This window comes from Hordeum vulgare, chromosome 3H, assembly GCF_904849725.1.
Source record: "Hordeum vulgare subsp. vulgare chromosome 3H, MorexV3_pseudomolecules_assembly, whole genome shotgun sequence".
NCBI classification, from domain to species: Eukaryota; Viridiplantae; Streptophyta; class Magnoliopsida; order Poales; family Poaceae; genus Hordeum; species Hordeum vulgare.
The window spans coordinates 389,477,255-389,490,993 of NC_058520.1; the positions used below are offsets into that span (position 1 = coordinate 389,477,255).

Genomic DNA, 13,739 nt, shown 5'->3' on the forward strand with positions numbered 1-13,739 from the left:
GAAAGTATCGAAATACAAGATATTGATGCTGGTGCCACCATCCATAAGTACTTTAGACAATGTGTAGCCCCCGACCTAGGGTGCCACAACCAAAGCCAAGTCGCCAGGATTATCGACCCGCGGCGGGTGATCCTCTCTGCTCCAAACGATGGGTTGCTCCGACCAATTGAGGTACCTGGGAAGCGCCGACTGAACCACCATGAAATCCCTGTGCTTCACCTTTTGGTCCCTCTTGCAAGTGCTAGTGGTGAACACATGGTATTGCCCCTTGTTTAACTGTTTGCGGTTGTTCTGGAAGCCGTCGTCATCGTTCTCTGGCTGGGAACCGTTGTGGGGAGGGGTTGCTGTCGAAAGGCGTCTTGCGGGTTGTGTTGCTGGTTGTCCCGAGCCGGATGCTACACATGATTAGGCTGTGACCTGCCCTATGGGCCCGGGTTAGGGAATCAACCAAACGGGTTCCTTTGTGATCCGGCAGCGCCGAAGCGTCCTTGTGTGTCCACCATGGTTGCCTCCTTGCCCCCTCTTGAGTGTTTCAGCGCGAAACTCGTGCATCACGTAATAATCTTCCCAAGAGTGGGTGGCCGGGCCGTCAGCGGTGGCGTGTTGCTGATACGGGCCCTTGAGCATCTCGTAATAGTTGTGTGACTTCTTCACGCAAAACCCTCTCTTCAGCTGATGTTGGTTGCCATTGCCCGTGCTAGTGTTGGCAACGAAATCAGTAATGCCCTCCTGCGGCCTCCTTTTGCCTTGACCCACGGGGTGATGGTAGCCCCTTCCCTGGGATTGAGAGTGACCTCTTGGCAACTCGCCTCTCCTGGCAGTGTTGATCTTGTCGTCATCCTCCCCGGGGTCCTTAGTGTCGTCTGACTCGACGTATCTGGTCAGGGTGTCCATTAATTCTCCCATGCCCTGTACTTTACACTTGAGCCACCCAAGTTTGAGCACCAAGGGCTCGTAGTGGAAGTTTTTCTCCAGGATCAACACGGCCCGAGCCACCGAAATGCCTTCCGATGAATGAATTACCTCCGCGACTTGCTGCGTCCAACGATGGGCCGACTCGTCCGGACGCTGGACACAGTGCTGCAAGTCGATGATGGTCATCGGTCGTTTACAGGTTCCTATGAAGTTTCTAACGAAGCGTTCTTTCAACTCAGCCCAGGTGTTGATGGAGTTGGGTGGTAAGCTCTTCAACCACGTGTGCGCTGTTCCTTCGAGCATCATGGTGAAGTACTTAGCACAAGCCGCCTCGCTCACATCAAGCATATCCATTGCAAGCTTGTAACTCTCAATCCGCGCGCCTGGCTCGAGGTCCGGTGTGTGGTTGGGTACCTTTCGCGGGCCTTTGAAATCCTTTGGCATATGCTCGTTACGAATGGCGGGTGCCAGGCAAGGTACTCGTACGTGCCTTCCACCGGTCTCAATCGTCGCGGGAGATGGCATGGCATAGATCGGATAACCCTGACCCGTTGCGGCCGCTGCTTCCACTTGGCGGGCAGTTCGTGCTGCATCCGTAAGGTCCTGAGCCCTCGTGTTGGCCGGGTTGGTCTGTGGAAGACCTCGGTGTTAGCTGTTCACTGCCGGCGGGTCGTCATGGCGGCTCCTGGTGTGACTCGCCTGGGGCGTAGAGTGTAGCCGCTCACGGCTATATGAATACTGCTCATGTTGCACCACCGCCGTTTTTAGCATCTCAATGGCTTTTTTTGCTTCCACCTCGGCCGGAGAGTTCCCATGGATGGGAAGGGATTCAAGGTCACGAGTCGTCGCCAGCATGTTGTCGACGGGGTTCGAGAAGTGGCCCCATGGTGTCTGGAAACGTGTTGCATGAGTCTCCATGGGCTGAGGCGGAGGCCGAGCCAGCTCGCCTCCTGAGGCGGCTTGCCACGTCCGATTGGGCTCCACTCCCGGCGTATGTGGGCTGTTGAAAAGCCGGGTTGGGTTTAGATCGGCTGGCAGGCGACCGTGATGCCGCCTTTGGTGGATTGCATCTGAAGCGCGTTGCTGTCGCTCGAGCCGCCACCCTCAGCGTTCAGTCACTCCGTATACGCAGTAATCAGGGCCTGCTATCTTGCCATCCTGGCGGCTTCTTCCTTGATGTCACGCTGGATTTTGGCCATGTCTTCCCTTAGTTTCGCCAGCTCGGAGTTGACCGTTTCCTGGTTTTCCGCCGTCGCAACGATCGCCATGAGCTTTGCCGTCTCTGCTGCCAGGTCTGCCATGGCTTGAGCTGGAGTCTTTGACGACCTGGCGGTTTCATTGTTGCCCGCCGGGTTTGGCTGATGTGGTGCTGCCCCCGCCATGTAGATGGCGACTTGATGGTGCGGGCCCCTAGCTTCCTCAGAGACCACTGCCTCCGACAACCCCCCAAGCTGCCCTTGGCGGAGAGCGTAGATTGGGTCTGTATCGCCCATGGATGACTCGTCGTCTGAATTGACGAGCGTGACCCCTTGGATCACCGGCTCATCCAGCGAGTCGATTACCTACGTAAAACCAACAAAAACATGACGCGACCGGTCCTATCGCTTGATGGGACGGATGTACTGAGCCGGCTCGACGATGTCGGTGACGGTGTCCGGTTCAGGCACGGGTACTCTGATCTTGCCGAGGAAGACGTGGATCTTTCCGAAGGGGACCCTGTATCCAGATTCGACTGAATCGGCCTCGGGCCCCCATCGCGAGTTGTCGATGTAGTACTTCCCTCGGCGGCTCTTCGTCATGATGCCGACCGCGTAGCTTCCTAACCCGGAAGGGGTCCCTTTGAGAACTCAACTCCAACGTGTGCAGGCCCCACAGCGGGCGCCAACTGTCGTGGTTTTGTCACGGCAGATGTCCTCGTGAAAGGACTTAGTGAAGGAGCCATCGCACCTTGGTGGCGACTCAAAGGGGGTGAGCGGAAGCAAGACTCAGATTTACCCAGGTTCGGCCCCTCGTGTGGAGGTAAAAGCCTACATCCTGCTTTGTGTATATTGATGGTGGATTCGATTCCAAGGAGGGTGTAACTCGCCTGACCTAGCTCTCGATGATTTCTAACTTAATCTATTTGCCCCCAGCGGCTCGCCTTTATATACAGGTCGAGGCCCCAGGGTTTACAAAGTCCTGGCCACATTATAAATCGTGGCCTTCCTTATCTCTAAGTCGCCGTGTACCTCAAGAAAAGGAAAACTCCTTGGCAGCTCATCTTCTTTGTCATCCTTGAACCGCCATCTGGCTCATGGGTCGTGGCGGCCTTCTTACAAAACATCCCAACACACCCCATGCCCAAACCGAGGCTTATGTTGGTCATATATGTATGAGTCGCCACTTTCCTGACCCGGCCCATTAGGGCGGGTCATACCGCAGGTAATATCCCCAACAACACCCTTAGCAATAGGTATACTTGTTTTGGGTGGAGGAACCTTGGGTACCTGAATGAACTTAGGTCCCTTCCTTGCGGGGGGTTCTACCTTTTAGTCTTGATGGAGGATAGAGTAGTTCCTAAAGTTTCAATAATATCCTCGATCTTATCAATCCTAGAAGGATCCACATCATGGGATTTAAGGGTCTCCAAAGTTTTGTAAATTTTGTGCATGGAGCTATCAAGTCTCTTTAGATTCCCTTGAATCCTATGATCTACTTCATTTATTTTACCCATGATTGGCATCTCTAGCTCTATATTCTCAAGTTTACTCATAATGTGAGCTACAATGATATCATCCTTTATTTCAACAATAGGTGGGATTCCGACAAGATTTTCCATAACGTTAAGAGCCTCCCAAACGGGAGCTTCCAAGAAATTCCCACCTATTGTTGTGTCTAGAACAAACCTATTCCAAGAAGTAATACCAACATACAAATTTCTAAGCAAAATAGTGGTGGATTGCTTCTTGGTGGCTCTATCTTGAGAATCTTTAATTCTATACGAAGCATCTTTCAAACTTTCTCCAACCCTTTGTTTGAAGGTAAGAATCTCTCCTTCGGGTGCAACACCAAAGGCAAAGGACTTAGACATACTGACTAAACAAAGCAAAGTAACTACTCCTTTTTTGTAGTTTTTGGTATAAGAATCTAAAGCAAAAACTAGAAAGCAAACTAACAAGACTAAAAAGCAAAGGTAAAAGATAACATGCAACTCCCCTATCTTGAAGATTGGAGTCCCGAACAACGGCACCAGAAATTTGCTTTATGACGAGTTCATGGATATACTTCTCGCCCCTTGTTGGTTACACCAAGTGGAAGGTGGAGATGTAGTCACCAACAGATTTCCCTTACACGTGAACTGTAAGGTTTATCGAACCAGGAGGACTCCGAGGATCAACAAGTAGGTGTCTGCTGCTCTGGCGCTAGCAGAAGACGTGGACCTGCACACACAACAAATAACTTTGCTCCCAACGAGTTGAGCGAGGTTGTCAGTCTCTCCGGCCTTGTAGTTTGCAAAGGATCAAAACACAAGCGGGAATAGTGATAGTGATTGCAACAGAAAAGTAAATAAAAATAGTAAATGATGGAGGTGTAAACAATGGTGGTAATATGGACCAGAGTCCCATGATGTTCACTAGTGATGTCTCTCTCCCAAAAGACGATAAACGACTATGCTGGGTAAACAAATTACAGCTGGGCAATTGACATAATTAGTAAACACACCGCAATGCTAATCATGCTACAAGAAAGTTAGAGGCTCAAAAGTAATGGGAGGTACGCTAAGACAAGTAGACCGTTTATCCATCAGCATCTACTCTCTAATCATCAACTTTGAGATATCTATGCAGAACATCTCGCTCGTATTAAGTTGCGAGCCCCACCCAAAGTGTAAACTCAAAGCAACGGATCACTGCATTAACGAACATTGTGTAAGGTAAACAATCCTTGCAACCATGGTCACAAGCACCGTTGTTTTCTCCCTGGTGGCAAAAACACATCCCCTAGTCTTATGTTTCTGTCACTCAAGCTAGAAATCAAGGGGCATAAACCCACAATCATGCATAACGCTCCCTCTTGGAGTTATAATCTACTACTCAGCCAAAGCAATAAAAAGCAGCGGAGAACATGCATGAATTACTCAAGTACATAATATAAAAGGAGAACCAAATATATAACTCATCACAATCTGAACATAATCTCATAATCCATCGGATCCCAGTAAATGCAGCATAGCAACAACAGGTAAATTACATAGATGCCTTGATCATGTAGGGCAGCTCACAAGGGCTAAGCATTGAAGCACAAGATTGGAGAGAAGACATCACATAGCTACTAGTCATGCACTCATGGTCCAAGGAGGATTACTCACGGCACGTCCGGGAAGCATCCATGGTGGTGGAGAAGCTCCCGGAGGTCAATCCTCCCTCCGGCACGGTGGCGAGAAGAGGTCTTCTAGCGCTCCCGATCTCAGAAGCGCTGCGGCGGCGGAACGGTGGAGAAATTCACGATTCTGGATCTGTTTTAGGGTTTTCCGTCCGAGGGGTAAATATAGGCCAAAGGAGGGCGCCACGGGGTGGACCAGCCGCCTAGGCGACCTGGTGGCGCGGCCAGGAGTGGGCCCGCGTCAAGCGGCCCCCTGGGTGAGGATTGGCTCCCCTCTGGCCCATCTTGGTGCTTCGTGAAGCTTCCGTAATGCTGATTTTTATATTTTTTTCTCAAGATTTTTGGGGCTCTGTAAATTGGGGTGAAGTCCCTGCAATTAAAAGACATCAGCTGACAGAAACTGGCAGTGGGTGCCCTGAGTTAGTAGGTTAGTCCAAATATGTGTAAAAAGGTATAAAAGTGTAGCAAAACATATAACAATGTCACAAACAGAAATTATAGATACATTTGAGACGTATCGGCGGCTAGGTCGGGATCGGGGAGGAAACTGATACCATGTAGAGGATTAGGTTTAGGACTGTGCAACACTCAATATTGATTGAGTGCAGTAGGCAGATATATATAGGTACAAGATAACCCTCTACCTCAACTATACAAAGGACTAGGAGGAAGGCCCAATAACACAATATACATGCCATACATATTCAATAGTTGGCAACAACATTTGAGGGATGCATTTTATTTTACAAGAACTTTTGGCATTTTAAATAATCCACAGAAGCCAATGAAATTGTTAAAATAAATAGCTAAAAATATTTTAGGTATCTCAAAAATGCTTTTATCAAAAGAAGTCGTGGCAAAAAACAAAATCATGACTTCAAAATGCTTATAAAAATAACATTTTTGGAGCATCGATACTTTTTTTGCCACAACTTCCGAAAATGTGATTTGAAGATGAAATTTTGTGAGCATTTAAAACTTTTATCAATGTTTTCACCAAAAAATCAGTTTTTTCTTCTTGTGATTTTACTATTAAGAGGGCTCGTTTGAGCTCGATCTCAAAAACTTCACTTCCCTAATACTCGTCTTTTATGAAAACACAATTACGGATACACGTCGCAACTAACCTTGACCGAGTCGATGAAGCAAAGCAGCAACATACACGCGCTGAGTCGCCAAGTGGAAACAGCGGCCGCCCATGTGTGCCAAATCTTCAAGTTGGCACACGAAGCGTTTACCCAGGTTTGGGCCCTCGTCATGAAGATAATGCCCTAATCTTGCTTGGATTTGATTGATGTATGGGTCGCCTCGTATGACGGGTTACAATGGATGTGGAGATAAATATATGGTGACTAAGAGGGGGACTATTTGGTGCTTCGACCAACTCCTAGGTCTTGCCGTACAAAGGCGATGACACTTTCGGTTACAAGGTTTGCTAACTGACATGGATCCTGTTGAAATATGAGATGGGCCTAAGGCCCATGAGACAATTTCAGATAATTGCTAAGGGTCCATATAGGTGGTGGCATGATAAGGTGGTGGTGGAAAATTTAGTCCCATCCCTCTACTGGGGAAGAAGTTGGACCCCTTTATAAGGGTCTCTCTTCTACATGCTATTGGAGCATGAGAAGAGAAGAGGCCCTCGCGCACTCCTCGTCCGCCGCCCGCCTCGCCACGCCTCGTCACGACACGACGCGGGTTGCGGGAATGAGCCTAGCTCATACATACGCGCTTATTTTTACCGGTCAGGAACGGAGAATACGTAACGGATGCGCCACGATCTAAGACGTTGGATCGTAGGCTGTTACCGACTCAGACGTGGGTTCAGCCCACGTCTCTCCACCCGGCCGCCTATATAAGCAGGGCTAACGTCAATCCTAACCATCACGAGATCAGATCGTCTCTGCCTCACGCGCTCGTTCCTTTTGCTGTTGCTGCCGCCGGCGACCCCGTCCCGTTCACCGCGTACACGGTCGACGGAAGAGCAGGCTTCCTAAACCCCACCTCTCCGGATCCTGTACCGGAGAGGGGCGATTATGTTTTTGGGAAGCGATCATGCGACTGCTCGCCTCCACCCGTCTGCTTCATCTATGTCCGCGTCACCCTCGTCATCGCCATGTCTTCACCAACCGAAGCCGACCGTCTCGCCTGCGAGAAGGCCGAAGCCGAGAAGAAGGTGACAAAGGATGCTGCCGCCGCCACCGCCGCTGCTATGGCCAACTGGCCGATCGGACGGTATAACTCGTTTATCCCGCTCCTGTTTATTTCGGTCCTAGTAGTACTAGCTATATGCGTAGATGTTTCTGCTATATGCGTTGCCCTCCGTCTCAAAATTCTTGTCTTAGGTTTGTTTACAAATGGATGTATCAAAATACTAAAATGTGACTAGATACATTAATATCTAAACAAATCTAAGACAAGAATTTTGGGACGGAGGAAGTGCTTCTAGTCTGCTCCGTAATTAGTATGTCATAAATCTAGTCAATGACATGTTAGTGATTGTTTCGTGGATTAATGTATTTAGAAAATTACCTATGTACTCAAAATTGCAAGGGGTGTCCTTAACTTGCATATCAATATGATTGTCTTCTAGAAGGTGGACTTCACACGGGGTGAGGGTCAGCTTTTAGCAGCTCCAGCCTCCAGCCCGCTTCTCGTTCAGCCCCACCCCAAACAAACAGGGCCATAACCTGATATCTGCAATGGCGAACATAAATGTGTGTGTATATCGGCGAAGGTTGTCATCACGAAGGTTGGGATGCAAATGGCAGTCTTCTTTTCTTTTCTAGGATGCGCAAATGCCAAGCTTTGGTCTATTAGAGGCAATAGGTACAAGTGCAGACAACAACACAAACACCAAGCTTAGCAAAACTGTCCCCAAGATGAAGCGGCACGCTTGATCACGCCAGCCTCTGCTCCGCCTTCCGAAATCCGCCTTCGTCTCGTCGCGCTACGGCGTTCGATGCAGCGTTGTGGGAGGATTTAACCGGCCGGCCGGCGATCCGAGTTGGTTGATCTGATGGGGCCTCACCGTCCAGCTGCTGTCCGTTGTTGCCTCCCGGAACCAGGCCGCGGCTCGCCCTCGCCGGACAAGCCGTACTCCGCGCTGTCGAGGTCGGTCTCGAACGCCATCCGCCGGAAGAGCTCGATGTCCGCCGAGTACTGCCCCGAGTCGTACGCGGTGCTGTGCCCGAGCTTGACGCCGTTGGTCAGGTCCGTCGAGCCGCCGTCCACGTCCAGCGATCGCCACACCTAGTTCGGCGCAAACACGTAGTTTATCTCACTAGCTCGAGTAGTAGCTAAGCTCGATGTGTAAGAAGCTTCATCCGGTGTTAATGGCGCTACCTGCACCATCCTCGGTCTCTTGGTGCCGGAGTGGCGAATGCAGGAGGCGGCCGCCTCCACCATCCTTCGCATCTCGGTCTTGGAGTACCTGAGCTCAAGGGCAGGGTCGGCGATCTCCCTGAAGTCGTCCGTCTCCAGCGCGTCCACCAGGAGAGGCCGAGCCTGCCACGAATTAATGTACGGATTGATTTCACAAATGGCGCCACGACATGCATGATCAATTGTTTGTACTACCAATTTCCAAACGCGACATGCATTTTGTAAGTACCCATTCTACTAAGCTTTCTTCTCCTATGGGTTGAGACGAATCTACAGGCTTCCGCCCAGTGATCAGCTCCAAGAGCACTACCCCAAACGAAAAGACGTCGGATCTGTCCGTGAGCTTCCCGCTTGATGCGTACTCCGGCGCCATGTACCTGTTTGTTAACGTTACATTATTCTGAGAGACGGATTTCGGACTAGTTCCAGATTTAGAGTGCAGCGACAAGGCGTTTCTTGTGAGCAGAAAAATACAGAGCAGAGCAGAGCGCTAGCGCTTGAAAACTACACAGGCACATACCGACCCAAGATATAGTAACTAGACCAGCAAAGATGATGTAAAATTAAGTGCGGGCTGCAAATTTCTACTACATTTTTGCCCCAGGAGGCAGGAGCTTACCCGAATGTGCCCATGACGCGCGTGGAAACATGAGTCATGGCGTCGTTGGTGAGCTTAGCAAGACCGAAATCTGCAACCTGTGTAGCCAAATTGATACCAATCGTCAGTAGTACAGGTACTTGAAGGGAAGATGAACCAGCTCTGTGCTGCCTGCAATACCTTTGCCTCGAAGGCGTCATCCAGGAGAATGTTGGCTGACTTGATATCCCGATGTATGATCCTAGGATGGCCTGCAACGCCACAATACATACAGGTCAATTAATCCAACAACTAGGTCGTCTTGTAGTTGTACAGAACTGAACAAGGCGCAGCACGATCGAACAAACGCAGTGTCACCTACAGTCTTCGTGCAAGTAGGTCAATCCACGGGCAGATCCGATGGCAATCTTCATCCGCTTTGGCCAGTCCATCACCGGAAGCCCTTGTCCGTGCAGGTGGTGCTCGAGCGTGTCGTTGGAGACGAACTCGTAGACGAGTAGGCGGTGGTTCTCGGTGACGCAGTACCCGACCAGCGTCACCAGGTGGCGATGGTGGATGCGGCTGATGATGTCCACCTCGGCGCGGAACTCCTTCTCCCCCTGCCCGCCCCCGACCTTGAGCTGCTTCACCGCCACGCGCCGCCCGTCGCCCAGCGCCCCCATGTACACCTTCCCGAACCCGCCTTCGCCGATCACCTTATCCGCCGAGAACCCGCCGGTGATCCCCGCCAGCTCGTCGTACGTGAAGCACGATTTGTACCCGCTGAACTCGTACGAGCTCGCACCGCTCGGCGACGCTGCCGGCCCGTAGGATGGAGGGTACGAGTCCGGCGACGGGACACCTGCATGCATGCACCGGAGTACGTGTGAGATGAGCGGGTGATCAACTTGTTCGTGGACGTGCATGACACTCACGCGCCGGCACGACCGTGGTTCTTCTCTTGCGCATGGGTGGATGCCGCTTCTTCCCCCGGTCGCTGAGGCACGCCACCATGAAAAGCGACGCCAATGCCATGAGGAACCCGGCCACGGCGACCCCAACAATCACCCCGGTCGGCAGGTTCTCAGCCGAGGATCTCGTCGGAGGTGCCGGAGCCGGTGGGCTCGCCTTCGCGACGGCCGGACGGGGAGGGCTCTGCCACGTGCCAGGAGGAGGCCCGGAGGTCGGCATAATGCCCGGAGGCGGCAACAGTGAGGCAGATGAAGGGGTCCCTGGAGCTGCCGGCACCTGACCTGCTGCGGCCGGTACAGGCGTTTGAAGCGGTGGGGGTGATGTTCCTGCACCGGCGGGAGCCGACTCCGCATTGAGGGGAGGTGAAGGGGTTGGGATGGCTGGTGCGGGGTTCTTTGGTTGCGATGGTGGCGGCGACGCCGGTGGTGAGGTCGGAGGTGATTGCTGCGACCGCGATGTCGATGCCTTCGGCGATGGCTGAGTTGATACACCAGGCGACGGTGGCGTCGATTGTGCTGGTGGAGGCGACGATTGTTGCGAAGGTGGCGATGGCGGGGGAGGAGAAGAGGGTGGTGGGGACCGGCTTGTCGGCGGAGTTGAGGGCGGACGCGAGGCCGGAGGAGGTGGGGACGATGTAGGAGACTTGACCGGCGGAGGCGACCCCGGACCCGGAGGCAAATTCGGACTCTGATTGTTGCCGGAAGACGCAGGAGGTGGAGAGGACGGGGGCGGGGACTTAGGCGGCGGTGTGGGCGGCGGGGGCGATGTCGGTGCCGGCGGCGGCGGCGAGGCCGAAGACTGCGGCGGGTGCGCCGGCAGACCCCCTGCGGCTGCGGCCGCGGGGGCAGCGGCCAAGTGTTGGACCGATTCCACGAGAACGCGCGGCATGGTAAAGCCGCGCGTTGAACCGGGTCGTCGCCGATGCCGGCGCGTTCCGAGAGAGACCCTATATTAGAAACGATGGCATCCCGTGCGCCGGCGTGGTCGGCAGCCAGGCTTTCACAACGGCATCGGCGGGTGGAAGCGGCGTGGAGCGCGCCAATGGAGACGACGGAATGCGCGCCTCGCCTTGCCAACAAGACGGGCGGGGTGTAATGTCGTTGCGCCTTCTTCGTTTTCCTCGGCCAGATGTTTTTGTTTGTTTGTTTCCTTTTTTCTGGTGCCTTTCCTGTGGATGGGTGGAGGAACAGAGCAGCTTCTACAAAGGGGGTCGAGAAATGAGGGCGGCCGTACGAGGGAACCGGCGCCATTGCGCCTACCAACCTGGTTGTTTACCTGGTTGTTTACTCGAGTTAACTGCTAGACTCTCTGCAAGTTTGGGTGTGTTTGGTTTAGCTTGAGCCAAAGTGTACCACACCAAAAATGGATGGCTAGCCCACACGATTTGGTTGTTGTTTGAATTGGCATAAAAAAGTTGAGTCATGTGAATCAACGTGTGGTTGAATGGTTATTAAAAGGATCGTGATATCCACAACCCACAAGTTTAAGAGGGTGTTTGTTTTCAGGGACTTATTGATTTAGGGACTTAAAAAAGTCCCTATAGGTCCCACCTAAACCAAACACAAGGGACTTATTGGGACTTATTGTGATGATTTGAAACTTATCAAATAAGGCCCTGTTTGTTTCGTAAGTCTTAGGACTTTTTTAAGTCCCAACTTATAAGTCATAAGTCCCTACCTGTTCGTTTACACGGACTTAAAAGTCCCGAGTCCCTACCTGTTTGTTTACAAGGACTTATAAGTCCATGTTGCACCTAATAATACACTTGTTCACATAACCTGCAGTCAACATGAATCGTCATCAGCCAAAGCGTACGGCACACGGGATAAGCACCGCTGCAACGAGGCAGAAACGGGGCGACGGAACGAACGGGACGGGGCGACGAACCGAGCCAGAAACGGGGCGACGGAACGAACGGGACGGGGCGACGAACCAAGGCAGAAACGGGGCAACGGAACTAATGGGACGGGGCGGCGGCGATTGGACCGAGAGGCGGGGCGGCGACGGGGCGGCGGCGGCGATTGGACCGAGAGGCGGGGCAGTGACGGGGCGAGAGGCGGGGCGGGGCGGCGATTGGACCGAGAGGCGGGGCGGCGTGCTTGGACCGAGCCTGGAGCAACGTGGGGTAGGTCCGGCCTGGGATAAGTCCCAATAAGCTCCTCCCTGAGAGTCTTATTTGATAAGTCCCAAATCACCACAATAAGTCCCAATAAGTCCTTTGTGTTTGGTTTAGGTGGGACTTATAGGGACTTTTTTAAGTCCCTAAACCAATAAGTCCCTGGAAACAAACACCCTCTAAGACTCTCAGGGAGAAGCTTGTTGGGACTTATCCTGGGCCGAACCTACCCCGCGTCGCTCCAGGCTCATTCCCCGCACGCCGCCCTGCCTCTCGGTCCAATCGTCGCCGCCGCCCCGCCTCTCGCCCTCTCCTGAGCCTCATTGCAGCGGTGGTTATCCTGTGTGTCCACCCTGTGTGTCGTACGCGTTGGGTGATGACGATCCATGTGAACAAGTGTATTATTAGGTGCAACATGGACTTATAAGTCCCTGTAAACAAACAAGTAGGGACTCGAAACTTATAAGTCCGTGTAAACAAACAGGTAGGGACTTATGACTTATAAGTTGGAACTTAAAAAAGTCCTAGGACTTACGAAACAAACAGGGCGTAAGTTTCGAATTCGATGCACGTATTTTTTGATCTTTTTCCACACCTTCCAGCGACGTGTGTTCACTCCAAGGAGACCGTCGGCTAAGAAAACGTATATAACAATTTTCTTAGTCTTAATATGATGTGACGGTTTAGTTTTTTAAAAATGCTCATACAAGTAGACTATGCTTGCGTATGTTCATATGTCGAGCTTATGAGCTATTGCAATGTGTTTATTAGTATTGGCTCGCCGACGCCTATATTATCCTTGCCAAATTGTGAGACACATGGCGCTTGTTGGCGCACAAACGTAAAGCCCATGCCCTGCCCCCCACCATGCACACAAACTTATGACTGATCATGTACGGGGTTGGCGAGCGCCCGCCCCCTCTTTTTTCTTTCTGTTTTTCCTTTTATTTATCATTATTATTATTTCGCTAGTTTAAAACAAATTCAGGATTAAAAATTTGCTGAACTTAAAAAAAGCTTACCAATTTCCTCTACTTGAAAAGAAGTACATAAAAAAAAAATTCTTCCAAAAAATATTTTGACTTTCAAAATTTAAGAATTTTAAAAATGTTCAGGAATTTTCGAACTATTCACAAATATTATCATCAAATGAATACACATTCATGAAACTGAAATGTTGAGTTTTTTAAATGACGTTCTCCAATTAAAAAAACGTCCATGAATGAACAAAATGAATTAAAAATATTGTCCCCGACTTGTGAAAATATATTCATCAATTCCAACAATATTAACGAATTCAAAAATTGTTGAGTAATTTCGAAAAAATGTTTCCTGATTAATAAAATGATTTTCTACTAACAAAATGTTTACGGATTCAAAAGAAGTTAACAAATTCCAAACTTATTCCAGAAA

At 51.0% G+C, this 13,739-nt stretch overlaps 1 protein-coding gene across 2 annotated transcripts; it reads right to left on the reverse strand.

The window, feature by feature from the left end:
* Window positions 1–7,986: 7,986 nt before the first annotated feature.
* On the reverse strand, window positions 7,987–11,334 carry LOC123440015 (proline-rich receptor-like protein kinase PERK12). Of its 2 annotated transcripts, XM_045116608.1 has the most exons (7): window positions 10,174–11,334; window positions 9,621–10,100; window positions 9,440–9,510; window positions 9,281–9,357; window positions 8,891–9,038; window positions 8,623–8,784; window positions 7,987–8,529 (listed from the first exon to the last, which is right to left on the reverse strand). In XM_045116608.1, the coding sequence occupies exons 1-7, from the start codon at window positions 11,096–11,098 to the stop codon at window positions 8,305–8,307; spliced, it is 2,088 nt and encodes a 695-aa protein (XP_044972543.1). In that variant the 5' UTR covers window positions 11,099–11,334; the 3' UTR covers window positions 7,987–8,304. The 2 variants fall into 2 exon arrangements, with proteins under 2 accessions (XP_044972543.1, XP_044972544.1); XM_045116609.1 differs by lacking the exon at window positions 8,891–9,038 and having other exon boundaries at window positions 8,387–8,529.
* Window positions 11,335–13,739: the final 2,405 nt, after the last annotated feature.